The sequence below is a fragment of the Tamandua tetradactyla genome, chromosome 1, assembly GCF_023851605.1.
Source record: "Tamandua tetradactyla isolate mTamTet1 chromosome 1, mTamTet1.pri, whole genome shotgun sequence".
Classification (NCBI taxonomy): Eukaryota; Metazoa; Chordata; class Mammalia; order Pilosa; family Myrmecophagidae; genus Tamandua; species Tamandua tetradactyla.
In genome coordinates, this window is record NC_135327.1 from 25,165,120 (window position 1) to 25,191,927 (window position 26,808).

Below are 26,808 nucleotides of genomic sequence, written 5' to 3' on the forward strand. Positions count from 1 at the left end.
CCCGCCTGTATTTACCCCTCCCGCTCTTGTTCCTTACTCAGGGATCCAGGTACAGCAGACATATCCTCTGTCATTTCCTCCCTCAGGGTCCCAGACTTCTCTGGGCTGTGGACACCAACCCCCCAGCCCTGTGTTCTACAGGACATTTAAGGGGTTTCCAAAGCAGCTTCAACTGAGTTTTCCTCTTATGCCACTTTTCTTGCCAAATTCCTGCCAAGGGGCCCTGAGCCCCCCATCCTGAGCAGACAGTGCCCTGCTCCAGGCCATCCTTCCTGGGGAGAGGTAGTGGAACAGCCCAGGGCAACTCCCTTGGGCAACACCTCCAGCCTCTTTTGAGTCAGCATCATTTTTATCTATAAAGCAAAGAAATGGAAATTAAGTGTTTTTAACTAGAAAATTCCATGAAGATTTGGTCTCAGACTGAAATTATCTTCCTTATCAAACCATATTTCCCCTTCCTGTTGTCCCTATTTTGTTGTTTGTACATTCACCCAGCCATGAAGTTTCAGAGTAGAGATGTAAAGTATTTTATAAAATTGAAACCACAGGAAGAAAAAACAAAACAAAACTTCTTTATTGACATGGAAAAAGCCGTAGTAATGCAGAATAAAATGGAAATATATTCATACTTTATTTGGTTAGCATTATTTACAGATTTATAGTCATTTATTAGTTTGACATAAAGATTCATAGACTCCAATGTGCTTTTTCTTTGCTAAATTATTTTAGGTGGTCAGTTTAGCCATACAGAGGCCTGGGAAAAAACAGGATAATTTGTGGATACCCATTTATTTTTCTTCGAATTTTTGGAGGATGAAATGAAAAAAATTTTGGAATTGTTTGTAAGCATCGGTTTTTTTCCACATTGGCTTTTTCCACTTCTATCTAGAGGCGATCCCGTTAGTTCTTTTCTAATTTGTTATTATGTCTTAATTGTTCCTTCAGAATCACTCTCTAGTGGGTCAACTTCTCACCTTCACTGATGTGGATGCTGGAGTGCCCTCTTACTTTGCAGCCAGCAGCCCCACTCCACCCCCAGTCTAGCATGATCTTTCCTTAGGTTTTCAGGGTCCCGTGGAACATGAGTGTTTCTGGGCTGGACTGGGGCACTATAAAACCATATAATGATGACTTTTTCCCTGTCTGCAGGGGGGAGAAATCATCTAACTGGATAGAATATTTTCAATTAAAATTTTTTCTTCCCTTGCTTAAAAACCACCACCACTAACTACCACCACAGAAAGCCTTTGTTATCGCTTGTCCTGGACTAGCAGAAAGCGAAATTTTAAAATCTAGTAGGTAACTGATTTTAACGGAGGAGCTCAGAACCGGTCTTCAGGGGCTGTGTGCTGCGGATCGGGACAGACCACCCTTCTTTGGAGAACGCAGCTCCCAAACGGGCCTTGGGGAGATGCAGACCTGCGGAGTGCACCGTATGCCTTGGCCAGGACAGTTGGAACACTCCCTTCTTCCTGATTCTTGTTTCAGGGATGGCAATGTGAGGTCTCTGGAGAGGGAGGCTGGGTCTTGCCTTCGGGGCATTGGGGCTGCTGATGGTCTAGAGGAAGTTCACTGCACAGGAGAGTTAGGCCACCGAGGATGGAGAGAGCCCTGAAGACCTGTGTGCACCTGAGTCCTGCCCACCTGGAAGCTGGTCCCGGCTCTGGGTATCTCACTTACAGGAACCAAGCTGGTCCCTTTCAGTCAGGGCTAGAAGGATGGCAGGTGATTCTATTTCCTAGCACTTCCTAGACTGTATGATGGAAATGAATGTATCATCATTTCTCCATTTTCCTCACAGAGCCCTGGGTTTGCCAGCAGTTCCCCCTGGGGCCCTCCGCAGTAAATCACACTTTCCACCACGCTTCCCCTAGCTGGCAGTTCTCTAGTAAGGCTCCTCAAAGTTCATCCAGAACCAACTCACCCCACCTTCCCCATTTTGTCCCCTACCTTCTGGACAATTCTTTGGGAATAATCCCTAGACCCTGGAGTTTCCAGGAAGTGCAAGTACACTAACGCCACCAAGGTTCAAACCTGCAGCCGGATGGGAGGCCGGCACATGCCTAGGGGAAGGGGCTGTGAGTTGATGATAAACCTCCTCCTCCCATCAAGTCCATTAGGCCCCTCACATAATGTCCTGAATCAGCCCTTTCCCCACACGGCAGCTGGTGTGGGGGTGAACTGAAGGCTCCTCCGCCAGCCCCTTGCCCGCAATGGATGCACCCCGCAAGTGCGCACAAGGAAGGCCTTGGCCACTGGACAGGAGTCAGTGCGTGGGCGGCCTGGGACCTGGCCTTCCACAAGGCCTGCATCCACCGCAGAAAGCGCTCCCAAGCTGCATCCCTAGGGCCTGCCCGGAACTGCCCAGTGAGTGAAATCGAGCCTGCAAGGGGAAAAGCTGGTGCATTTGTATTCATTCCTCTGGAGCTCTGAGTTTTGGCAAACCTCTGCCTTAGAACTTGTGGTTCCGGGGTAGGCTCGAGTCTCTGGTTATGGCTGGCTCCAAATGGGGGAGGGCAGGGAGGAATCTCTTGGATTTAACATGGACAAGGCAGCGGCCACCTGGCTGTTACTTGACCATTCCACGCTCTGGTTGTCCCCATCTGTAAAGTGGGACTGAATGGCCACCTCATGGAGCTTGTACAGGGAGTGAAGGAACTGATATGCTTGTAAAGCAAGGGCTGCTGCTACTGCAGCCTGGCTGGAGCACAGTGCAGTACACCACGGTCAAAAATGAGGGCAAAACACGATGAGCAGTCTCACCACCCTCCCCCTCTGTGTGTGGGACATGACTCCCAGGGGTGTGGACCTTCCTGGCAACGTGGGACAGAGATCCTGGAATGAGCTGAGACTCAGCATCAAGGAATTGAGAAAAACCCTAGAATGAGCTGAGAATTAACATCAAGGGATTGATCAAAAGGGGGAAGAGTGAAATGAGACAAAGTGTCAATGGCTGAGAGATTCCAAACAGAGCCAAGAGGTTATCCTGGAGGCTATTCTTACCCATTAAGTAGATATCACCTTGTTGTTCAAGATGTAGTGGAGAGGCTGGAGGGAACTGCCTGAAAATGTAGAGCTGTGTTCCAGTAGCCATGTTTCTTGATGATGACTGCACAATGATATAGCTTTCACAATGTGACTCTGATTGTGAAAACCTTGTGTCTGATGCTCCTTTTATCTACCATTATCAACAGACGAGTAGAACATATGGAATAAAAATAAATAATAGGGGGAACAAATGTTAAAATAAATTTAGTTTGAAATGCTAGTGATAAATGAAAGCGAGGGGTAAGGGGTATGGTGTGTATAATGTTTTTTTTTCTGTTATCGTTTTATTTCTTTTTCTGTTGTCTTTTTTTCTAAATTGATACAAATGTTCTAAGAAATGATGAATATGCAACTATGTGATGATATTGAGAATTGCTAATTGTATATGTAGAATGGAATGATTTATTAATATTTTGTTTGTTGTTAATTTTTAATAAATAAAAAAATGAATAAAATAAATTTAAATAACCCACTCCCCCCCCCAAAAAAAAATGAGGGTGAGGGTCCCCCGCAGATCCATGCTTCTCACCGGGTTTCGTGGGGGTGAGGTAGGGGTCAGAGCTCTTCTCTGGGTCTCCAGACTCCCCGAGAATGCCCACCCCTACACCCAAAGTTTCTTCATACGAATTTCACTCTCTGAGGGCCGCTCTGATGTCTGGGGAGGAGAGTGCGAGCCTCAGAGTTCTCTTCAGTAGCAGCCACGACTAAGAAGCACCGCAGAGGAAGCTGCGGAGAAAGTCCCCAGTGCCAGGGGGTAGGCCTTCTCCACCCTCACCCCAACCAGGGACACCTCGGGTTTGAGTTCGCAGCGACAGGGTGGCTTTGGCTTGTTCAGTGATAGTTTATTGATCCTTAGCATTACATCTCAATTACCAATGTAAATTCACTTACACAACTGCAGGTAAAAACATGTAAAATAATATAAAAATAAATTGGAGGCTACTTTTATATATTTACTGAATTAAGTAGTGTAATAAATACTATAAGCAAAAAAGCTTCAATCACACAATTCAGTTTCACTGAAGTTACAGTAGTGTTTGTAAATGAGTTTTAAAATTTAAGTTACAAATATTAAAGCACTGAAAAACTAGTATAAAAGTGAATTTTGGCACGTAAGTGAGCTCTTATGTCATTAGTATTTGACAACCTGGGACAACGAGGACGCCATTTCTCACCTACTTTATGAGGTACAATTATCACTCAGCAACATGGCTGGAATACTTAATAGTTCACAATCTTCGAGTTGAACTTTTCCCTTTTGAGAAGCCCAAAGAGCAACCCAGAGCTTATTACTGTGCAAAAATTCTCCAAAATCCTAAAAGAATTTAGGAGGCAAGTTTTTCTTGCAACCCACAGGGGCCAGTGCCCAGGCCTCAGGTCAGAGGGCCCCCCAGGCTCAGAGGGGGCTAACGTGACTTCTTGCCAGGGCCCCTTCCTAGGGTGATCCTGTTTTCTTCAAATACTGCCTCCTCCTTCCAATCAGAAAAAGAAAAATCCCATATCAAAACATAAAATAACCCATAACTTCAGCGACTTCAATATTATCACACTCACTCTGGGTGATACAAAACTGAAGCTGCTAACAGGAAAGTGGGCAAAAAGCATGTCAGCCCCTGGAGGACTTCTGGCCTTCCCTAGGAACCCACACATGACAGCCCTTGGGCCCCTGGTGTCCACCTTCGTTGTTTCTAAGGCCCAAAGCTAAACACAGTGTCATGGCCCTTCCTCTGGAGATAGCCAACACCTTCCTTCCATCGCTCACCTGGAGTACTGGGCGGAATCAAGTGGATATTAAATGTTGACAGGCAGACCCAGGAGGCTGGCAGACTCCAAAGGAGGTGGTGTGGGGAGGAGGTGACCTGAGTCCTCAAAGAGCTCACAGTGAGCCTCTTGACTGGGGGTCCAGTGAGTGGGCCCGAGGAATGCCCTTTCGCCAATGCACCCCTTTACACTCCCGAGCATGCTGAGGAGTGTCTACAGAGGCCTTAGCCAGTTTGCCTTTTTGGCTTTGAAATTTCTGAACGTATTTTTTTTGATGTTTGTCTTTCAATCACAGTTTCATGTTCAAGTTGAGGTAATCAACTTCTCTAAGACGAGAAGATTTGGGACAGTGGGGCAGGTTGGTGAGAGAGCATTTCTATGGGCAATGGTCAAAAAGTGAGACCACCAGCAGCACAGCCCCACATGGTGGCATAACCCACTCTCATGGGTGGCTCCAACCCCTCTTTAAAAACTCTTGTGCAGCAGCCAGACTGCCAGGCCAGGGCAGCCAGGAAATGGCTCGAGCTCCTAGATCTAGAGCTTTAATAGAAAATGTCACAGCAACCATCCTGTAGGAAATGGCCTATGGTTCCCCATCCCCACCCCATCCCTACCCCCAAACTTTTTCTAAGGCTGCTCAAGGCTGAGTTTTTAAAAAGAGCTTGGCAGAGCTAAAGGAAGCTAGAGTAACTCATTGCTTATTAATCAATTGCACTTAAGAACTACATACAAGTTACTGATTCTCAAGCAGAAGCAGGCCCTCTGTGGACGCCAGCCTCTGACCAGCCAGAAGGGAAGTGCTCCCAAACCGGGTCCACAGCTGGGCCCTTGTCACTGGATCTTCAGAGCAGGGCTGGAGCACATGGGACTTTTTAGAAGCCTTTTTTGATGCAAGATCTCTTATTCAATGGAATTGGGGGGCTTTGTTCATTTGGCTTCTAATACAAATTTTTTTTTTCTCTAATAGGAGTACATTTTACTGACAAGCCCTTGACAATTCTTTGCTACTTGATGCAGGCCTCTGTGCGATCAGGCACAAAGGTCCCATGCGCTCCATCCCATCTCTCCCTGGCATCAGGGACCTTTCTCAAAATCCCCTCCACATTACTGGAAACTCTCTGCTGATTTTGCCTATGTGCTTCTTCCCAAGGCATGCAAAAAAAAAAAAAAAGTGAAATTCAGAAAGCATTTACAATCCAGGCAGCTGAGTTGCTGAAGTCCCTACAGACATCACCTGAATATCAGCACTTGTAACCCCATCCCCTGTTCCACTAACTCTACGGATCAGGCATGGAACAACTTATAATTCCTCTCTGCTTTATGGTCCAGCTGAAAGCATCGCCACTGAAAGGAATTATATCTTGGGTATTGGGATTCCTTGAAATTCCTAGTCCTCAGGAGCCAAAAAGTCCAGGACCAGCAACAATGCTTGAGGACACAAGGTTCCTGAAGTTTGAGGCTGAAACCCAGGTCTTTCCTGGCAAGGCTGATGAAAGGGCCGGGTACTGGAGACTGAATCACCTTCCGGGACCCCGTACAAGTGATCAGACCCTGGGTCTATTACCCCTGGGCCCAGCTGCAGGATGGTCCCCTCAACAATGAGGCAAAGCATGGCCAGGGAGGCTTGAGCAGTAGGTTTGCTCTTGTCCCTTAAGTGTTGCCACAAGGGAGCTAAGAACCAATCACAATGGGGATGGCTCGTGTCAACTTAGAGCCGTACATTTCTGGAAAGCAATGTCCCTTTCCCCTCAGTTTAGTTCATAAGTGAAATTACCTCATTTGAGGACAAACTTGACTCAGCCTAAGCTGCTGGTTCTAGGCGCTGGGATGAGTCAGGGCTTGTTCTGCAGGGTCAGCAGGGCCAGCTCCTTCAGTGGAAGGGACCTAGGCAGGGGAGTCAGGCACTCTGCTGGGGATGAGGGTACTCCTGGGGCAATGTCTGAAGCCTGAGGCCTGTGATGGCCTGGCCCCTTAGTCACAGCCACAGTTTGGATAGCCAGGGTTCCTTCTGAGTCCTAGCAGCACCTCTGTGCAATCCTGGTGTGTCTACCCTCACACAGTGTCTCAATGGCCCAAAGGAGATACTATTATCAGAGACCAGAGTCCTGGCCTGCCAGCTGTACACACAGGGTAGTCCCTGTTTGCTTGCCCTCCACAAAGACTCCCCTACCCTACCCCCAATCAGTGGTCCAGGTGATGCTCTTCAGCACTGTACAGAGACTAAAGACAACGTGCACTCAAGCCATCGCACACAGGCCAAGGAGGACAAAGGTAGCCTCTCCAGGGAGGGGCCTCCTGGAGAGCTGAGGTTAAGAAAGTCCATAATGTCAGTCTTTTCAAGGACAGACATTCCGTAGGATATACAAGCCCAGCCTTCCTCTAGGGCTTCTGCTCAAAGAGGTCATGATACTCCTGCTGCTCCAGCTCACGGTTATACTTCTCTATTTCCCGGTTGGCTTCTTCCACATAGTCATTCATGAACTGGTCCATAACTGGCATCTTATTAAGGAAAACAGTCCTGATCCTGGAGATCAACAGGGACTTCCTAAGACTTAGAAGGGCCTATGGGCATGAAATTGGGAGACACTGAGGCAGTGGGCACCCAGTTCACATAAAGGGTGCCTACTGGGCTCTTTGTATATAGTGGAAGCATCACAGCTACAAAGAATGTGGATGGGTATTGGCACATGGCCTTAAGGAGGTCCTAGAACTAAGCCCTTCAGCTTTCATTAGTACACAGCAGTACCCCAAGTCTCATATTTTATTCTATTGATCTTTTTACAGAGTAACTATTGTAATGAGGCAGAGCCTCCAACTTGTAAATTATGACCTTGATGACTACAGAACACAGATGTCATCTGAGTTCTTAAATGGACTGCGTCACAGCCATAGCTGCACTGAAGCTACAATTCACCCAGCCTTACATACTGGAGTAACACAATGGCTATCACTGAATGAAGGAGAAACCAAATTTAATGAGTTTAAAGGTCAAAATGAAAAGTTTGTCCCCGTAGTTCGCTCCTGCATGTTCCCAGCCATTGCCTGTGGGACTGTATAACCTAGCCTGCCCCAGAGGCTTGGCTGTGGTGGTTTGCTTAACAGTCAGCCTTATACACATCTCAGCCTCACTGCCTGATTCCACATGAACCAAGCTGCTTCCAAGGATACGTGGGTGAAAATCCATCTTATCTCCAAAGAAGTTGACAAACTGGGTTCCATTATAAAAGTAGCCTGCAGGTAGGGGGTCCAGGTGGCGTTTTACCTGAAGGAAAAAGAGTCCTGTCAGGCTTTGTAGCAGCTGGAGAGGAAGGGTCCTCCTCAAGTACAAAGCAGGGGTCCTGGAGAGCCAGAACACTCTTCTGCCTCACGTGCTTATGGTGGGACTGATGACACAGCCCATCATGGGGCCTGGACTCTGGGTCCCTTTTAGCCTTTGTCCCTCAAAGCCCTAAGGAAAAGGCCCCACTGGGGGAGGAAGGGCTGAGACAGTGGCTGGAAGCCAGCCTGGAAGTTGGGAGGGCTCATCAAGGGGCCTTTCGTCCGGCCTTAGGATTCCACAACTTTAGTTGCTTTATCTATCGTTTATTTAGGACGAAGCGATGGGAGGAGAAAAGGTCTTCTGCAGCTGTTTAAACAGGATGACAAAGCAGGGCCCCCAGTCCCTGTCCTCCTACAGGCACTGGTTCTCCTTGATAGCATGCACAGGTCACAGCACAGATCACTCCACCCTCTTCCTCACTGGGACTACAAGGTTCCTCTTTATGCACCTTCCCTCTGTGGCCTGAGAAGAGTAAGATATCCAGCATGACCTACAAACAGACCTCTAACTCAGGGAATCCTAAAGAGTGGAGCTCTGCAAGCCCAGAAGGGCAGCCTCAGGCCCCAGGGCAGTACACTCACGTGGATGTTCCTGATCTCCTGCTGGGTCAGCATCCCCCTGGTCTTCAGAGCTTTCCTCTGAGGCTTCTGTAAAGAGATGAAGGGGTCAGGGCCCAACAGAGTAGTTGGGATGAGTCCTTGGGCAGGTGAAGGCTGGGGCTCAGGGGGCCAGTTTCATACCCAAGGCCCCAACACAGGGTAATGGACAAGAGCTCACATGGCCTGGACATAAATATCCTGCCTGCCTGCCCCTTGAGAAGACAACTTTCTCCCTGTGGAGCCCATGTGCCAGAGAATAGCCTAGTGCTTTTACAAATGGATATATGCCTGCCTCTTTGTAGGTTCTTATCCCAAGCCCCATCTATGACAGATATGCTGATACAAGGACAGCCCAAGGGTCCTACAGTCAAGCACCACCTAAGAATTTATCCAGGTGAGAGTCTGAGAAAGAAAGCCTGCATGTGGTCCATCCCTTAGCATAAAGCACAGGTACCAACTGAGCACCTACAAAACAAAAACAAAAACAAAACCCAGTCAATTCTATTCCTACAGTTCTGAGATGAGCTTAACCCAGAAGCATCAAAAGCTTGCAGTGAATTGGAAGATTCAGTCTGGGTTTTTCTTTGTAGCCTTAGGTTAAAATGCTGGTATGAATCTAGAGGACTGTCTCCAGGGTCATCCTTGAAGTCTTAATTAACAAATAGTGCTAGAACTATCTTTGCTATTTCTTCTTTCTAGATAGAGAACCCAAGATAGGGAGATTCTGGACTCAGAACATAGAAAAGCCTTTGAATAAAGTTCAGCTAAGAAAAGGCACTTTGATTTTGGGACTCCAGGTGGACCCACGGTCCATGTGAAACTGGGTTTAACCTAGTTGTGCTGGTTTGAAAGGAAGTATGCCCCCTAAGACAAGCCATGTTTTAATATAAATCCCATTTCATAAAGGTAGAATAATCTCTATTCAATACTGTATGTTTGAAACTGTAATGAGATCATCTCCCTGATGATGTGATTTAGTCAAGAATGGTTGTTAAACTGGATTAGGGGACGACATGTCTCCACCCATTTGGGTGGGTCTTGACTGGTTTATTGGAGTCCTATAAAAGAGAAAATATTTTGGAGAATGAGAGATTCAGAGAGAGCAGAGAATGCTGCAGTACCATGAAGCAGAGAGTACACCAGCCAGTGACCTTTGGAGATGAAGAAGGAAAACGCCTCCCAGGGAGCTTCATGAAACAGGAAGCCAGGAGAGAAAGCTAGCAGATGATGCCGCATTCGCCATATGCCCTTCCAGCCAAGAGAAAAGCCCTGACTGTGTTCGCCATGTGCCTTCTCACTTGAGAGAGAAACCCTGAACTTCATCGGCCTTCTTGAACCAAGGTATCTTTCCCTGGATGCCTTTGATTGGACATTTCTATAGACTAGTTTTCATTGGGGCATTTTCTCGGCCTTAGAACTGTAAACTAGCAACTCATTAAATTCCCCCTTTTAAAAGCCATTCCGTTTCTGGTATATTGCATTCCGGCAGCTAGCAAACTAAAACACTAGTGTTAAGTGTTGAATTGTGTCCTTGCCCCAATACACGTTCAAGCCTTATCCCCTGGTCCTGTGGTTGTGAACTCATGTGAAAATAGGGTCTCTGAAGATGTTATTAGTTTAGATGAGGCTAAACTGTATTATAAGAAGAGGAAAACTGAACATAGAGAGACACCAGCGAAAAGGCCATGTGAAAAGGGGGGAGGCAGACTGATACATCTATAAGCCAAGGAATGCAAGGATTCCAGCAACATAAACAGCCCGCAGAGAGGCATGGAAAAGATACTTGTCCAGAGGTGTCAGAGGAAACATGACCCTGCCCATGCCTTGATTTTGGACTTCTAGCATCAGGACTGTGAGACAATAAATTTCCGCTGTTTTATATCACCCAGTCTGTGGTACTTCATTGTGGCAGCCTTAGGAAACTAAGGTTCCTAGGTGCTAGGTTAAACCATCTTGTTAAACCACCTTTGGGAGAACCTGTGCTCACAAGTTAAGTGCTCAGCCATATCCACCTACAGTTTGCAGCCAATTGGCTTCCTCCCTCTCAAAGTGACTCTGAAAGTGCTGCCTGAGCCTCAGGGGTGGACCAGTGGGGAGGTGTGAAAGGGGCAGGGGAGGGACTTCTGCCTCAGGCCCAGTACCAGTCCCAAAGTGTGTGGTCACATTGGGCCACGTCTGTCTGGCCTTGGGAGACCACCTGCTTAGCTGACTGCTGCAGCCAGTCCTTGACACTTTCTTCTTTCAGGGAGCAGCCGATGAATACAAGGTAGTTTTCTTGCTGTGCACTGCTCTCTTGGGGTATGCTTCTGGAGTCTGGCGGTGGCGTGGGTCCCTCCAAAACAGGCATGATGCTCAAGGAATTGGTTAGAGTGTTGTGGCAGACCTCCATTGTCCTCTCAGAGTCTGCAGGGAGAACACATGTTAGTCTCTAAGACCCTGGCCTGAAATAACAGAGGTAAGTTGGGTAGAAATTCATGAGACATATACAGGAGGCAGAACTGACATGACTGGTGGCAAATTAAAGGGACAGAGTAAGGGAGGGAGGAGCAAATACATTTCCAGCTTGGCTGATTAGGTACACTGTTAACTCATAAGGGGAACACAACAGGAAGAAAAGGTATTTGGTTGGGAGGAGTATTATGACTTTGCACTGGGAGAATTTGAAAGATTTTAAGACTGTGAGTGGAAGACGTCATGCAGTCATTATAAGGAGACAGTACTCAAGTGTCACCTGTATGGAAGAGGCATTTGAGGAGAAGCAAAACTCCCTGATAGGAGGACAGGGTGGGTCTCAGCAGAGACCTGAGAGGCGAAGGGAGGGGGGCACAGTCAACAGCACACAGGTGCTGTAGGAAGGCATGGCAACCTATACTGGCCGATGAGCTAAGTCTGCTGAGAAACTGGGGGCGGAGATGGGGCACACTTCAGGGAAAGGATTCTGCTTTGATAAAGATACCCACAGAAGAGCCAACCTCTCCTTGCCGGCTGAAAGCTGTGACACCTAGACCTGCAGTACCACCTGGCAACCATGAGGGGCAGTAATATGAAGACAAGCTGACACACCAAGAATAGAAGAGCATAAAGTCACACATTACCTGGATCCTCAGCGGCCTTGCTAAGTTGTCCAACCTCTTGATTTTTTTATGTGGCTTTCTGTTATAATAGCTGAAGATACCATAATAGACACACTCCCTCTTAACCTCCAGAACAGAACAGACTATGAGGTCACAAGGGCTCCAGAAGTCTAAGGCTGATAAATAGGCCTACTGGTTAGCGGGGAGAAGGCAAACAGAAGGCTAGAACTTTGTTAAAAATGAAAACCGGGCTGGATTGCCCAGAACTGGGGCCACTCCTGGTGACAGATCTCAGAGGAGGCCATTGGTGGAATATGAGTCTTTGGACTAAGGAAGGCAAGGAGCTGTGAAGAGAGGCCCTGAGCAGGTCATTCAGGCGAAGAGGGACAGATTCTCCACTGCGGAGCAGGACTCCAGAGACAGACGGGTCCTTAGTAGAAAGGAATGAAGGAGGAGTCTGAAGGTGTGAGGCCCAGATGGAAAGGGGTATTAAGAGGGTCTGAAGGGGTGCACGTATGGTTCAGTGGTAGAAGGCTCGCCTTCCATGTGGGACACCCGGGTTCAATTCCCAGACCATGCACCCCACCTCCACCCCCACCCCAAAAAAGAAAGAAAAAACAATAGAACTAAAAAAAAAAAAAAAAAAAAAAAAAAAATTTGGGTGGGCCACGGTGGCTCAGCAGGCAGAGTTTTCGCCTGCCATGCCAGAGACCCGGGTTCGAATCCCGGTGCCTGCCCATTAAAAAAAATAAATAAATAAATAAAGAGGGTCTGAAAGCACAAATGGAGGCTATGAACACTGAAGCTTCTGAATCCTTCAGGAGGTATGTGGGGATTAGGAGTAGGGAGTGGGGGTGGGGAGGCATACACGTGAGATCAGTGTACTCTACAGCATAGGGCTCTCAAATCTAATCCCCCAATTACCTGAAAACTTCACTTTGCCCAGGATGTGGTAGATATTTCCAGAAAAGGGACTTGGCTTGATGGAGGATTGAATTGCTGGTGAAGGAAAAGGAGAGGGTTGTTACTCACCTGGGGCAGAGGCCAAGAAGGGTTAGGGACCCTACTTCAGGGACCACAGTTCACAGGCTTTACCCCTTACCCCCACTGCTCCCTGGTGGCTCTGACAATGTTCTCAGGGGTGGGAAGACTCTTTCAACAGAGTGGAGGTCAAACTGAGTGACTATCAAGATGAGGGCTAGGAATCTCCTGGGTCCTCAAATTCCTCTGCTAGCTTTTGGTCCTGATGATGATAAAAGACAGCATACAGAGGACTGAAAATGGGTGCCAGGAAGCAGGGTCAACTCTGGGACATCCCTTCACCAGGGTCTGGGACATGTCACTGCAAAGGCTTACCTTTACATTTGGTCACAAAGCGAGTCTTCTCCAATGGCCGACCAAACCATACGCAGATCTGAACCATTAGTGGAAAGACTGATCCAGCATCAAATTTACCGTCATACCTTAAAAGGTTTTAAAAAAAATTGTAAGTGTAAGTAACTGGGGCTTTGAATATTATTTATCTACTACTTTGGGATGAACTAATACCATTTGTCCTGTATTTGAATCCTCTCTTGGTTGTATGACATTTTGCATACAAAATATTTGTTTAATGGGTACACATCTCTTTCATCTTGAGATTTGGGAAGCACATCTGCCTTCACTAGAGCAGGACCTTTCCAGTGTTAAAGACTTTATCTTCTCAGACTAGAATTTCCTTGAAGTCAAAGACCCTGACTTTCTCTGAACCCTGTCAGTGTTGGGGGTCCCCTCCTGCTGTATCGCAAGCTCTTCCTCAATAACCTCCACTCCTTTCTGGGCTCCAGCTACCATCTGCGATCTCATTGAGGGCAGCGTAACAGAGACTGTACATTTGGAAACATATACTCTCTCCAGAAGTAACTGAATGGCCAGGTGCATTGCTGCTCGATTTTCTTGGTTTTAAGATCATCAGACATACTGCCTGCTGCAGACTCACTACGAACATGGTCATGTTGACAACATTAAAAATTTTTGATTTTTTATTATGGAAATTTTCAAATGTTTGCAAAGATAGAAGGGTAGTACAATGAGTCCCCATGTCCCCAACAACCAGCTACTATAGTTATGGAATTCTATCCTCTTCCGAATTATTTCCTTGAGATGAATATCCATGATTGGAATCACCTGGGAGGAAAGGGTATGAGGCCATCTTATGAGTAATAATTTACACCACTCCCAGCAGCAGATGAATATACAATTTCCCCAGCAATAAGTACTACAGACATTTTTGGCTGTATTTAATAGGTGTCAAATAAAACAACAATAAAGAACTATTTTCCATTTCTGAATATTACTGACTGAATTCTGTTACCGTGATTGCTATTTATACTTGCATTTAAGTGAACTGCCTCTTCATATCTATATGGATTCAGTTACTTTTCTTAAATATCTTAAGCTTCCCAAATACCATAGTTGTTCTTTGCTACATTTGATATAAACATTTTCCTCCAATCAATTTTATTTTCTTATTAGTTTCCTTTGTTTTAAAACAACACTGCAGGTTTGAACATTATATTGTGGAAAGTATCTTATTCTCTGTGTTCTCTTTAAAGAAAGGTGGTAACATTTTTCAAGACTGACTTTTTTTTTTGCCCTGTCCCCCCACCCCCCAATCCAAAAATGTCATTGGGGCCAGTTTGTGGGAAGTCTCAGGGGAGACTGTAGGCTTCTCTGGCTTCTGTGATTCAAATCCATAGGGATATTTGGAGGGGCCAAGAGAAGAAAGCAAGGTTTCCTCCAAGACTAAAACAAACTGTTCTACCAGGGAAGGGGGGATGGGGGCTGATGAGAACAGAGAGGGCTGTGGGAAGGGAATGATTGAGAACATTCCCGGCACAGAGCTGAGCACCTCCTGGAACTACAGCCAGTTCACTCTGAGGTGGTGGCCCTGACTCAATCGGGTGGGGAAATGTATGGGGATGATGGGGATGATGATGATGAAGATGATGATAATGATGACTGCCACCTTGCTATAGATTAAGTTATCTGATTTTCAGGAGAGTACTCAGAAAGGTGGGCCTCTATCCATCTCTGATTCTTTACAAAGACTGAACTTCTTCCCAACAAGAGAAAGGTTTCAGATTCTGGATTCTGAGTCTTCAAATCCTGTTTTCTCTGTCCCCAGGTAAGTCTGTGCTCTGAGCGAGGCTCTTATGTGCCATACCAAGCATGAGTCAAGAAAAACAGTTTGATGCTTCCTTAGAAAGCTAAACAGGGAACTACCACATAACCTTACAATACCAATTCTGAGTGTATACTCCCTGTGGTAGTTTGGAGTTGTTATGTATCCAAAGGTCATGTTATTTTAATCCACACTTGTGGGTGAATACCTAGGATGGGTGGGACCTTTTGGTTAGGTTGTTTCAATTAAGATGTGACCCACCCCAAACAAGGTGTGTCTTAATCCTTTACCAGTGTCCTTTTGAGAGGATAAAAGAAACACAGTGAGAGAAAGAGCTTAGAGAAATGCCCTGGAAATGCTAACAGAGTACTCACAGACATGCAGAGAGAAAGCCACTGGAATCAGAAGCTGAAAGCAATGAAACCCAGGAGTGAAGGACCAGCAGATGCATGCTGGCCATGTGCCTTCCCATGTAACAGAGGAACCCCAGATGCCAGCAGCCTTTCCTCGGAGAAGGTATTTTCCTCTTGATGCCTTAATTTGGACATTTGCATGGCTCCAGAACTGTATATTTGTAAACTAATAAATCCCCATTGCAAAAGCCAACCCATTTCTGGTATATTGCATTCCAGCAGCTTTAGAAAACTGAAACACCCTCCAAACTGAAAGGAGACAGGTATTTGTACACCAATGTTTGCAGCAGCATTATTCACGATAGCCAAAATGTGGAAGCAACCCAAATGCCTGTCAGCAGATGAATGGATAAATAAAATGTGGTGTGTGTATACATCCAATGGAATATTACTGAGCCTTAAAAAACAATAATATCTCAGACAATGTCAATTAAAGGAATACATGATCCTGGACAGGATTTAAAAAAGGAGGAGAAAAGGCTCAAAAAGACATTATTGAGACATATGAAAAAACTGGAATATAGACTAAGCTTTATATCAATGTTACATTTCTTGAACTTGATAACTACATTTAAGGGGAAACATAAGAGAGTAATATTCTGTTCTTAGGAAATACACAAGACAGGATTAAGTATTCAAACAGTATGATGTATAAAGTGGATTAATACATAGATACACTGACACACTGATAGAGAGAGAAAACGATACAGTTAATGTGGTAAAATGTTTAAACTGGTGGTTCTGGATATGTAAGGTTAAGGGGTATGATAGAGTTCTCTGCATGGGGTTTTTATTATTTTTGTAACTGTCCTGTAAGTTTGAAAGTATTTCAAAATAAAAAGTTAAAGGAATGAAGTCCTGATACATGAAATACATGGTGGAACCTTGAAGACATCAAGAAATAAGTCAGGGACAAAGGGACAGATAGTGTATGAGTCCACTTACATGAAACAGTTACAATATGCAAATTCATAAAGACAGTGAAGTACAAGTTACTGGGGCAGAGGGGAGAGGGAGTGAGGAGTGAAAGCCTAATGGGTATAGAGTTTCCATGTGGGATGATGGGAAAGTTCTAGTAATGGATGGTGATAAGGATGACACAATATTGTGAATGTGATTGATCTCACTGAATGGAGTGGTTTGAGATGGGAAAGTTTATGTTGTGTATATGTTTTCACAATTTGAAAACAGCAAAAAAAGAGTGACTAAAGAGACAATGACAATTAAATCCAAGATGTGATCCCAGATAAGATTTAACAATGGAGGAGAAACAGCCCAAAAGGACATTACAGGGATACATGAAACAATTAGAATACAGACTCTAAGCTTTGTATCAATGTTAAAGTTCTTAAACTTGATAACTATATCAATATTTAAGGATATTCCTAAGAATATAAGAATATCCTTATTCTTAGGAAATGTACATGGGAAGTATTATGTGTTTGCTTATTATGTGAACATGATGTATACAACCCAGTCTCAAATGTTTAGAAAAGAGAAAAACAGGTAGATATGTAGATGGATTTATAAACAGATGGACAGTTAGAATGATAAGGTAGATGTGGCAAAATGTTAAAATTGGCGGATTTGGATATCTAGATTGGGAGGGTATGCTGAAGTGGGTTTTGTATTATTTTTGCAACTATCCTATAAGTTTGAAATTATTTCAAAATAAAAACTTTAAGAATGAAATAATAATAATAATGAAAGTTATAAAAAATAATAATGAGTCAGTATGGTGGCTGGGTGCTTCTCTAGGTGCCAGGTAGGAGACACGAGGAGCCTCAGGATTAGGCCCAGAGGTGTGTGCAGCAGGATGATCAATAGCTGCAGCTGCAGAGGGGAGGGCTACACTCCAGAAGCCCCGTGTGTTTCTTTATAGCTAATATTAATGTCTTGTTCAGGCATAAGGAATGATCTGCCTAGCTACTATTTAAGGATGTTAAAGGAGAGGTTCCTTCTAAGAACATGCCTGAAATCCTTTGATTCTATGTATTGACCTCCTGGAGTTTTATTACACGAATTACAACCAATTTTTTTTAGCCAAAAAAATTGGTGTATGTAAGGCGTGGTGTGGAGGAAGCAGAGAGGGGCCTGGGAGAAGTAAGTACAGATAACAATCCCAATAAACATGAGATTAATTTTGGCCAAGCTTTGATGATTTGTTTTCCTCTAAACCTTCAACAGAGTGGTAACTAATACAGAAACAGTACAACATAATGGTTAAGAATGCAGGCTTGAAGCCAGACAAGCGGGATTTGAAATCCAGCTTTTTCATTTATTAGCAGCATGACTTTGGACAAGTCATTTAACTCTTTGGCTTTAGTTTCCTTAACTGTAAAATGAGTTAAATAATAGAATCTACCTCCCAGTCTTGGCATAGAATTAAATGAGATAATGCAGGCCAAACATTAGAACAGCACTGTCCAACAGAACTTTCCACAACGACGGAGATATTCTGGATCTGCACTGTCCGACAGGGAAGCTACTACCCATATGTGGCTACTGAGCCCTTGAAATGTGGCTTGTGAGCCTGAAGGACAGAATTTTAAATTTGATTTAATTTTTAATACTTTAAATAGCTACACCTGGCTAGTGGCCACCATCCTGGACAATACAGTCTGAGGACAATGCTTAGCACACAGTAAATGCTCAAGTATAATTATAATAGTATAATTACAGTGAATTTTCCGCTGTCTTTCCTCTCTCTCCCTCTGGAACAGAGGAGCCTTCACCCTGCAGCTGCCTCAATTTCTAAACTATATCTTTTAAACTATATCTTTTAAATCAGAGAACAGAACAGCTTCTGGGTCAGACAGGAACCTTAGCAGACTGACGGCATTCTCAGGAGTGACTCTTTTATCTGGGAAAGTCCTAATGGTTTGGCTCTGTGCTAGCCACCTGGAAATCCAAGACATTGCTGTGCACACCAAGCACAGGTTGACTACAGCATAACTCCCTAAATCTCAACAGTCCAGGAAGTCCAAGACTTGCAGCACTGGCTGCTGGCAAGGCCAGTGACTGTGTGGACACGGCAGGCCGTTCCAGCTGCCGTGCCATCCTCGTATAGCACACCTGGTATTCTGCTATTTTTCTGTAAGTAAACCATTGGGTTTACAAGGAAATCTTAGGTACTTTTCAGTGATGATACTTGCCAGCCAGGGTACATTAAATATCGTGATCGTAGCATCTGAGGACTTGAAAAACTGTTTTCTGAGAGAATCAGCTCAATGTCTTCATTCCTTTGAAAATGCAGAGATAAAACATAGGTTAATTAGGACCATCACTTCAGCTTCCTCTCTCATCACCCGAGGCCCTGCCCCTACCCCTGTAATACACATAAAAGTATGCACACATGATCCATTTTTAAATTTCCCTTTTCAGGGGAGGGGGTGAGGTGGGGGACATGGTGTTCAGGATCCAATCAAGGATCATTCACTGAATAATCAACATTTATTCTCCTTTAATCTGGAATAGTTCCTCCACCTCTTTTTTTCTCTGGTCTTTAATGATATCGATGTTTTTGAAGAGTACTTTCCAGCTGTCTTGTGTTTCACAACCTGCATCTGTTTGACAAATTTCCTCATTAGATTCAGGCTAAACATTTTTGGTAGGACTAATCCATAGGTGATGCTGTTTCCTTCCCACTGCATCACATCAAGGAGGTTAGTTTGTCAGTTTGTCCCATTACCGACTGGTCGGGCTCAGTTTAATCATTAGTCAACAGTATCTACTGACCCCTCCATTGAAAAGATAATTTCCCTTTAGGAATTAGGAAGCAGTCTGCAGACTGATACTGAGAGATTAGCAAATATCCTTTCCTTCAACAATCTTTTACTTACTTCTTTTTTTTTTTTTTTACCATCCATTAATGAGCCTTGCCTAAATCAAGTATTAATTGAAAGTCACAAAATGGTGATTTTCTAAATTCTATCAATTCTTATTAATTGGATGGCAATCTTTTATAAAGACTTTATTGTCTCGCCCCTCCCCATTAAAATTTTTTTATTATTTACTTATTTTAGTAAACTTTTAATTTTAAGAACAATTTTAGATTTACAGAACATTTGGGGAGATAGTACAGAATTTCCATATACTTTGCACCCAGTTTCTCCTATTAATTAACATCTTATATCTCTAGGGTACATTTGTCAACAATTAAAGGATCAGTGTGGATACATAATTATTAATTAAAACCTATACACTGTACTTAGGCTTTCCATTTAAAAAAAATATCAATGTGGACTCATTTTATTCCATGCATTATTATTGTTCTTTCTCATGCTCAAATGTCCCAAAGTTGGCTAGTGGGAGCTTCTTAAACTAGCTCCTATATCCTTCTGACATATCTCCCCTAACCTTTGAGTACTTTCTTGCTCTTTTTGGCATAAAATACACCAGGCTTACTTATACTTTCCCTGTCGTAAATACACAAACAGCCAGTTCTTCAAGGAATCCTGATTCCTTTTAGTGGGGATTTGTACTTAGAAACCAAGATCTGGAGGTTAGGTATGTTTAGTGCTACGCGGTATTACTATTTCTGATCCATTACCATGGAAAGAGCTAGGAAATATACATGTATATATAAAAATATGAATTTATATTGATTCCCCCAATGCACATCCAACATTTGTGGGATTTTTCCTTACCTTCCCTCATTTCATATTTATAATCTCTCTACTCCAATCGCTGGTGCTGTGTGGAATCAGGGTTCCAACAGAGGATCACGTTTAAAAGTTAACTTGAATTATTTTTGTGTGTGTGGTTGCTATTGCTTTGATATACAGATAAGTTCATTTTTTTGTTTGTAAATTTAGTTTTTCTCCCCCTTTGTTGGTTTAATTTTTGAACATGTAAACTATCTGCATGGTTCAAAAGCTAAAATAATATAAACAAAGGCATACATACACAGAGAAGTCTCATCATGCACATCTTCTAAACCAACAAAACTGCTATATGACTTGGTGTTCTCTCTTCAAGCATGTACACATTACAAATCATTAACTCATCCACAGTTTGTAATTTGGACCCAAAGCCACAAAGTAAAGAACAAACCATACTTCAAACGTAAGAGATGAGTTCTCTCACATTGTAACACAAGGAACACTGAGTGACTATTGACTTTCATCCCTGAATGGAAGAGAATGAGAAGGCAACAACTAAAAAAGTACAGGACATGGACACATGGTGTCCTCTGGGTGATTTTTACAGAGCTTCAAAAACACTTGAAGAATGCTTCAGTTAATGCTTGGGTCTTAGATACAGTGTCCAGCCTTGTGGAATGGAGTCTGTGGGAGAGTTTACCTGGTAACAATTCCGTTTTCTGCAAGAATGAAGGCTGCAGTGGGATTGGCAGCCCTGATGAGGTTCTGCAGCTGAATGAGGAGAGGGTGCCTCTGCTCTGTGGTGTGGCTGGTGAACACCACGTTACTCACCAGGCCTGGGGAACAAAACCGAGAAGGTCCAGCCATCAGAGCCCTTCCCTGATCATCCACCGTTTTGTCCTTGACTTCCCAACCAAGGAGACACCTTGTGTGGAAAGCCTTGCCCCCCAACAAAGCCATCATTCTGTCCCCCATTCCTGGCACTGCTTTTTGGAGTGAATGGCTTTCACCCTGCAGCTGCCTCAACACCTAACCTCTATCTTTTAAATTCTGCTTTCTGGCTGACACCCAGAGCTTGTTCATCAAAGGGCCCTTTCTGTAGCCCCTGTACTTAACCTCATCAGGAACTGATGCCAATGATCTTCGCCAATGCAGATCACAGGCATTTGCCAAACATTAATTATTATGTTCCCAATGAGTACACAGCCAAGAAGGAGTCACAGCCTAAGATAACAGAGATGTTCACAAAGTGCTAAGGGAAGGAATGGTGGCTCATGTAAGGAGAGGTGGTGGAGTGGGCCATAATCACCCCCAACCTTTTTGTGCAAAGATTGCAGGAATATGCACAACACTACAGAGAATGTGGGAATCAGGAAAGTTACTACCCCAACATAATTATAATACCACTTTCATGTTTCTTCCTAATTTTGCATAGTTATAATTATGGGATATATATCATTTATACTGTAGGATCATCTACAGTTTGGTTATCCAATCATTATTCACTGCTTAACATTATGGAAAATTTCAAACATATATAAAAGTAGGAAAATAGTATAATGAACTCCCATATGCTCATCACCCAGCTTCAAGAATTATCAACACTTGGCTAAACATATTTAATTTATTGCATTCCCTCCCCTCCCCACCTAGATGACTTTGAACCCAATCCCAGACATCCTTATTATTTCATCCCAAAATATTTCACTATGTATTTCCATAAATAAGGACACTCTAAGAAAATGACTGATTCCTTCATATAAAAACCCAATCTCTGATTGTCTTATAAACATTATTTTAGAGTTAAAATTTTGAACCAGAAATCAAAGGTCATATATTGTATTTAATGCATCTCATAATTCTCTTTTAAACTATGATTTCTTCTTTGTTGAAAAACTGCATCCTGTAAATTTCTCAGCCTGTATTTTGCTGACTGTATCCCCATAGTGCTTATTTCCTTATATTTTAAAAATAATGTACTTAGCTAGTGTTTCTTATAGCATCACCTTTATACAATGGCTATTGACTCTTCCATATGAAGGATGGGGAACTCATTCAAAGAATACTTTGAATTCTTCCCATTTCTTCACCATCCAATCCTGTGTAGTTACATTAATAATTTTAGTTCTTTAAGTGATTACTTCTACATCTTTAAAGAGTATAATTAACCCTTTGTAAATTAATTTAACAGCTTTAAACTTTATTGATTTTCCACTCTGGAAAGATAAGGAGATAGTATCTCTCCCCTGCCACCTCCATTTTTTTTGCTAAATATAATTTTATTTCTAGGTTTTCAATATCTTTAACACGTAAATTTTATTTTGTAGTTATACTTCTCCCAAGTGTTATTATTAGTTCTATATTTAAAAAGATTTAATGACTATCACAATCCTTTTATTAGTAGAACCTAGTTTTATAATGACTAATTCATAAGTGAATAGCTCTAAATTATGGAAACTTCTGCTTTTCTAAGTAACCTTTTAACTACAGAAGCATGAATAATGAATATTCAGTACAGAGGACTCTTTGTACTAATACCATTTATTTCAGTCAAAGTGTTTAGTTTTTTTTTTTTTAATTAACTATTTAGTTTTTGAGTACAACATTGACAATGTACAGAAGGGTTCACAGAGAAAATAAATTTCCTTTCTCCCCAACCATCCACTTCCCTTCCCTGGTGGCAACCAGTTATTAGATTCTATGTTTTCTTCCAGAGGTCTCCTGAGAATATACAAGTAAAAATGTCTGTGTGTTTGTGTGTATAATTGTTTTCCCCAGAAATAGTAGCATACTATACACAATTTTTTCCCCATTTACATTTTTACTTTTTAATTTTTGTGAAGCTTACTTCTTCCTTGTAACTTTTCTTAATACTTTACCACTCCAATCTTCTTATGCCACCCTGCTCTCTTTCCTTTTTGAACCACTCAAAGTTCCTTTGCTGAATAACATAGGCGGCACTTACAACACAGGATTTATATTCTTATTTATCTTCCTCATAAATGTGAAAAGGTAGCATAGTGTAGAGATTAAAACCATGAATTTTAGAGCCAGGCAAACCTGAGTTTGAATTTGGGGCTCCACTAATTACTAATGCATGACATTAGGAAAACTGTTCAATCTTCTCTTTGAGCCCAAATTTCCTCCTCTGTAACATGGGAACTGTAACACCTACTCCTAGGTTATTAGTAAAGTGCTTATCATGGGGTCTATATACAGTAAGAGCTCATTAAATGCAACCTCTCATCACTACCATTACCACCATCATTGTTGTCTGCAGAGTGTCAGCCTGAACCTGGGATCTAAGCCTGGGACTGGCGCGAGGGGCTTGGATTGATCCAGTCTTCAGACAGTGGTGGCTGTGGCACATGAGCCTTTCTCCTATCAACCAGCAGTAAGCTGATTCACACGGCTCTCACCAGAGGAGGCTACTGAGCCCATGACTTGGATGAGGGGCAATCACTAGTCTAAAGGCAACTTTCAGAGCCTCTGGCCCCTGCCTCTGATCTGAGGCAGATGTTAGCTATACTTTCTTTCTCTCACCAATCACACTTATAAAAACTGTCCCAAAATCCTAAAGACTGAATCTGACCTCATAAATCCATGTGGACACATTCCATTCAACTCCAGGGAACAGGGATTAGGAGAACTCATACCAATGGTTGCAAGTTACAATGTGGAAAGGGCACACACAAAGGCTATGCAATGTGCCTAGGGCCAAAGATGGTCAGAAGCTAGGGCCTGCTGAGTATAGAACCTGTTTCCAAAGTGCTCATGGATCATTTGGGATTTACTTATTCCTTGGTTCTGAGACTTCGGTCCTACTCTTCTCAGGTTAGCATCTGCAGCTATTATGTCAACCTTAGGCAAATATGGCCCACTTGCCTCTGTACAGTGCTTGAGGGACCTCTAAGGATTCAAGCGTGGATTTTCTTTTTTTTTTTAATTAATTTATTTATTAATTAAAAAAAATTTAACAAACAAACTAAAACATTAACATATATAATCAATAGTTCAACTGTGGATTTTCTTGATGGCTTTCTCCTGACATCCAAGTGGTGAGCACAGATTCTCCTCCTCTTCTGATCACTTGGTGAAAGGCACACTGACTGCCCAGTTCCCCAAACCTGGGTCAAGGAGGCATCTTTGAGTCCTCTCCTTCCAGACATCATCCCTCACCCAGGCCCGGTGAGTACACATCCATTCTTGGGTTCATCCTCCACTCTCTATCCCTGCTACATTTGCCTCATTCAGGCTACTACCCTCTTCACTAGATCTCTGCTCAGTCTCTACTTCCAAGCTTCCTCTTGGGCAATCCATTCTTCCCACTGCAGGAGCAGTAATCTTTCTGTGACTTTCTTTCTGATCATATCACTTCCCTACTTAAATTTCAATCACTTCCAATTATTCTTAGTCTTGGCCTGACCCCTCCACCCTCCTTAGTGTCCTGGGCATGCTGTGGTCACCATCAGGCCTTTGCTTTTGCTGTTCCTTTGGTCTGGAATCATCTTCCCCTTCTTTTTGTCAGGCTAACTCCTCTTTCAATTTGAAAAGTATCTTCTCTGAGAGGCCTTCCCTAACCACCCCCAGGACTGAGTTAGAGCAAGAGTCAGATAAAGACTGCTAAATGAATGAATGAATGAACCAAGTGTAATAAAGGACACATGCAACTTGATCTCTAAGGCAGCTGCCCACGCAGCTAAAGTGGGGGACCCCACATGACAACATTTCCTCCATTTACAAGTCTGAGCAAATCCCATTCATCAGAAAGCCATTTGTAAGGGCTTCTAAGACTTATGTTTGTATTTAATGTGTTTCTAAACAATTTTTTTTGTATGCTATATGGCGGGGTCACATTTCATTATTTTTCCATTTGAGTATGGAAAATGGTTATTGCAATAACAAAAAATTGTTATTGCAGCACCACTTGTTGAATTTTGTTTGTTTGTTTGTTTTTTTGGGAAGTACATGGACCAGGAATTAAACCCGGGTCTCCCTCGTGACAGATGAGAATTCTACCACTGAACCACCTTTGCACCCCCTAAACAATTAATTTTTGAATTGGTAAACCTATTTGCAGTATAAAATTCATATGGTACAAAAGGATATTCAGTAAAAAGTTGTCTCCTGCCTCCCCTCCTCTGGCACTCTAACCTCTAGTTCTCCCCAGAGACAACCACTGATAATCAGTTTTTGGTTGTTCTTCCTCAAACAGACTAAGCACATTCAAGCATATGGGAAAATAAAGAATCACTTCTTTCAGAGTTTCTTTCCACACTCGAAATCTCTATCCTCAGGGATATGAGGTATGATCTAGTTTTTGCAACAGAACATGGCTACCAAATGGAAAATACTTCAGTATCTTATTTATTCTACTTTAAAAACTATCTTCACATGTCTTCACAGAAAAGACATTAATATCAAGATGGACTTTTCTCAGGCAAATTGCCAGGGCAGCCTCCGGAGGAGAGTGGCACCAGTGGTGCCCATGCTCCCATTCCCATTTAGAAAGGTCATTCTGGAGGCTACAAGGGAGGCAAGGAGGCCAGTGGGTGAGCCTGCTGCCAGACCCCATGACACAGTACAGCCACAGGAAGTGACTGTGGGCCCTGAAACTGAGTAAGGCAAGGACAGGAGGCCAGGCCCAGAATGTGGCACAGTGGGGAAGTAGGCAAGATTCTAGAGGGCTTGGCACATTCCAGAGACAGCAGACATGGGACCTGGCTCCTGTGAGAGGCCTGTTAGATTTCCAGGGGTAGAAGAGAATAATAGCGGTGGCAGATCTTGCCAGAAAAGGCTGAGTGAAGACCTCTCAAGGCCTTGGGGACTCTGGTAACTTCTTGAGGTGAAGATTCAGACTAATCATGCCATCTTGAGTGGCATGCCCCAGGGTCCCAAAAGCAGGTCAGGCCTGCCCAGGAGAAGGATGGGATCTGGGTCTCTGATAGACACCCTGTCCAAAATTCTGTCTGCAGCACAAATACCACATGTGGAAAAATCTTGTGGGGCTGGGATTCTAGGTCAGGAATCAGGCACAGAAAAGGGACTTTGCTTTATAGGGAAACAAGCAAGAGGATTATCCCCAGCATTCTTTAGGCCAGCTATGCAAACTGCCACCTGCCAAGAGGAAATGCCATCTGTGAGGCACGTATGGCAGTTAGTTATCTGGAGCACAGGGTGAAGAGGCCACGGTGGGTGGTTTCAACTTGTTTAGGCCAGGAGTTTCCTTCTGTTCCCTATTAGCAAGTGGATACCCACATTTGGCTAAGGTCTTACCAGACTGGGCTGTGAGTAAGCACGCAGCCTGGGCTGTCCCATTCCTAAAAGTGGGCCTGAAGTCTGTCTGACCTCTTGGTCTGGGTTAAAGGTTTTCAGCAGCCCTCTGGTATTAGACTGAGCTGGCATTAGAATGAGCCTGGCTTGATATTTAAGTACTGAGGTTGTTTCCTAGTTTCTAGATTTCTGTAACACACATCACCTCAGGGCTGCAATATAGTCCTTTTCTCATTATAAAATTTTAATCCTTAGTTGTTAAAAGCAGTGAATCAGGGAGCCTGACTCATGGTGCGGAACAAGGGGAAGCTATAACTCTCTCTGAATGTGAAGCACTTGTTTATTGGTGGCAGATCCCATCTCCAAGCAAGCCACAAATCTCCTAAGAGCAAAGAAATCCTTGTCTTTTTTTTTGCATGGCCAGGGAACAGGGAATCAAATCGAACCTGGGTCTCTGGTGTGGCAGGCAAGAACTCTGCCTGCTGAGCTCCCATGACCCACCCGAAATCCTTGTCTTTTATCTCTTCTCTCCTCAGATACCCATACCCATGCGA

General features: G+C 43.5%; 1 protein-coding gene across 1 annotated transcript in view; it reads right to left on the minus strand.

The window, feature by feature from the left end:
- Positions 1-3,869: 3,869 nt before the first annotated feature.
- DNAAF9 (dynein axonemal assembly factor 9) overlaps positions 3,870-26,808 on the minus strand; it is a 189,849-nt gene continuing 166,910 nt past the window's right edge. Inside the window, exons 32-39 of the mRNA XM_077156837.1 lie at positions 20,682-20,817; positions 18,533-18,619; positions 13,158-13,264; positions 12,726-12,800; positions 10,925-11,130; positions 8,710-8,775; positions 7,978-8,071; positions 3,870-7,301 (exon numbers count right to left, since the gene is read on the minus strand). Coding sequence (XP_077012952.1) covers positions 7,189-7,301; positions 7,978-8,071; positions 8,710-8,775; positions 10,925-11,130; positions 12,726-12,800; positions 13,158-13,264; positions 18,533-18,619; positions 20,682-20,817 — 884 coding nt within the window. The 3' untranslated portion in view covers positions 3,870-7,188. The remainder of the gene's footprint in view (positions 7,302-7,977; positions 8,072-8,709; positions 8,776-10,924; positions 11,131-12,725; positions 12,801-13,157; positions 13,265-18,532; positions 18,620-20,681; positions 20,818-26,808) is intronic.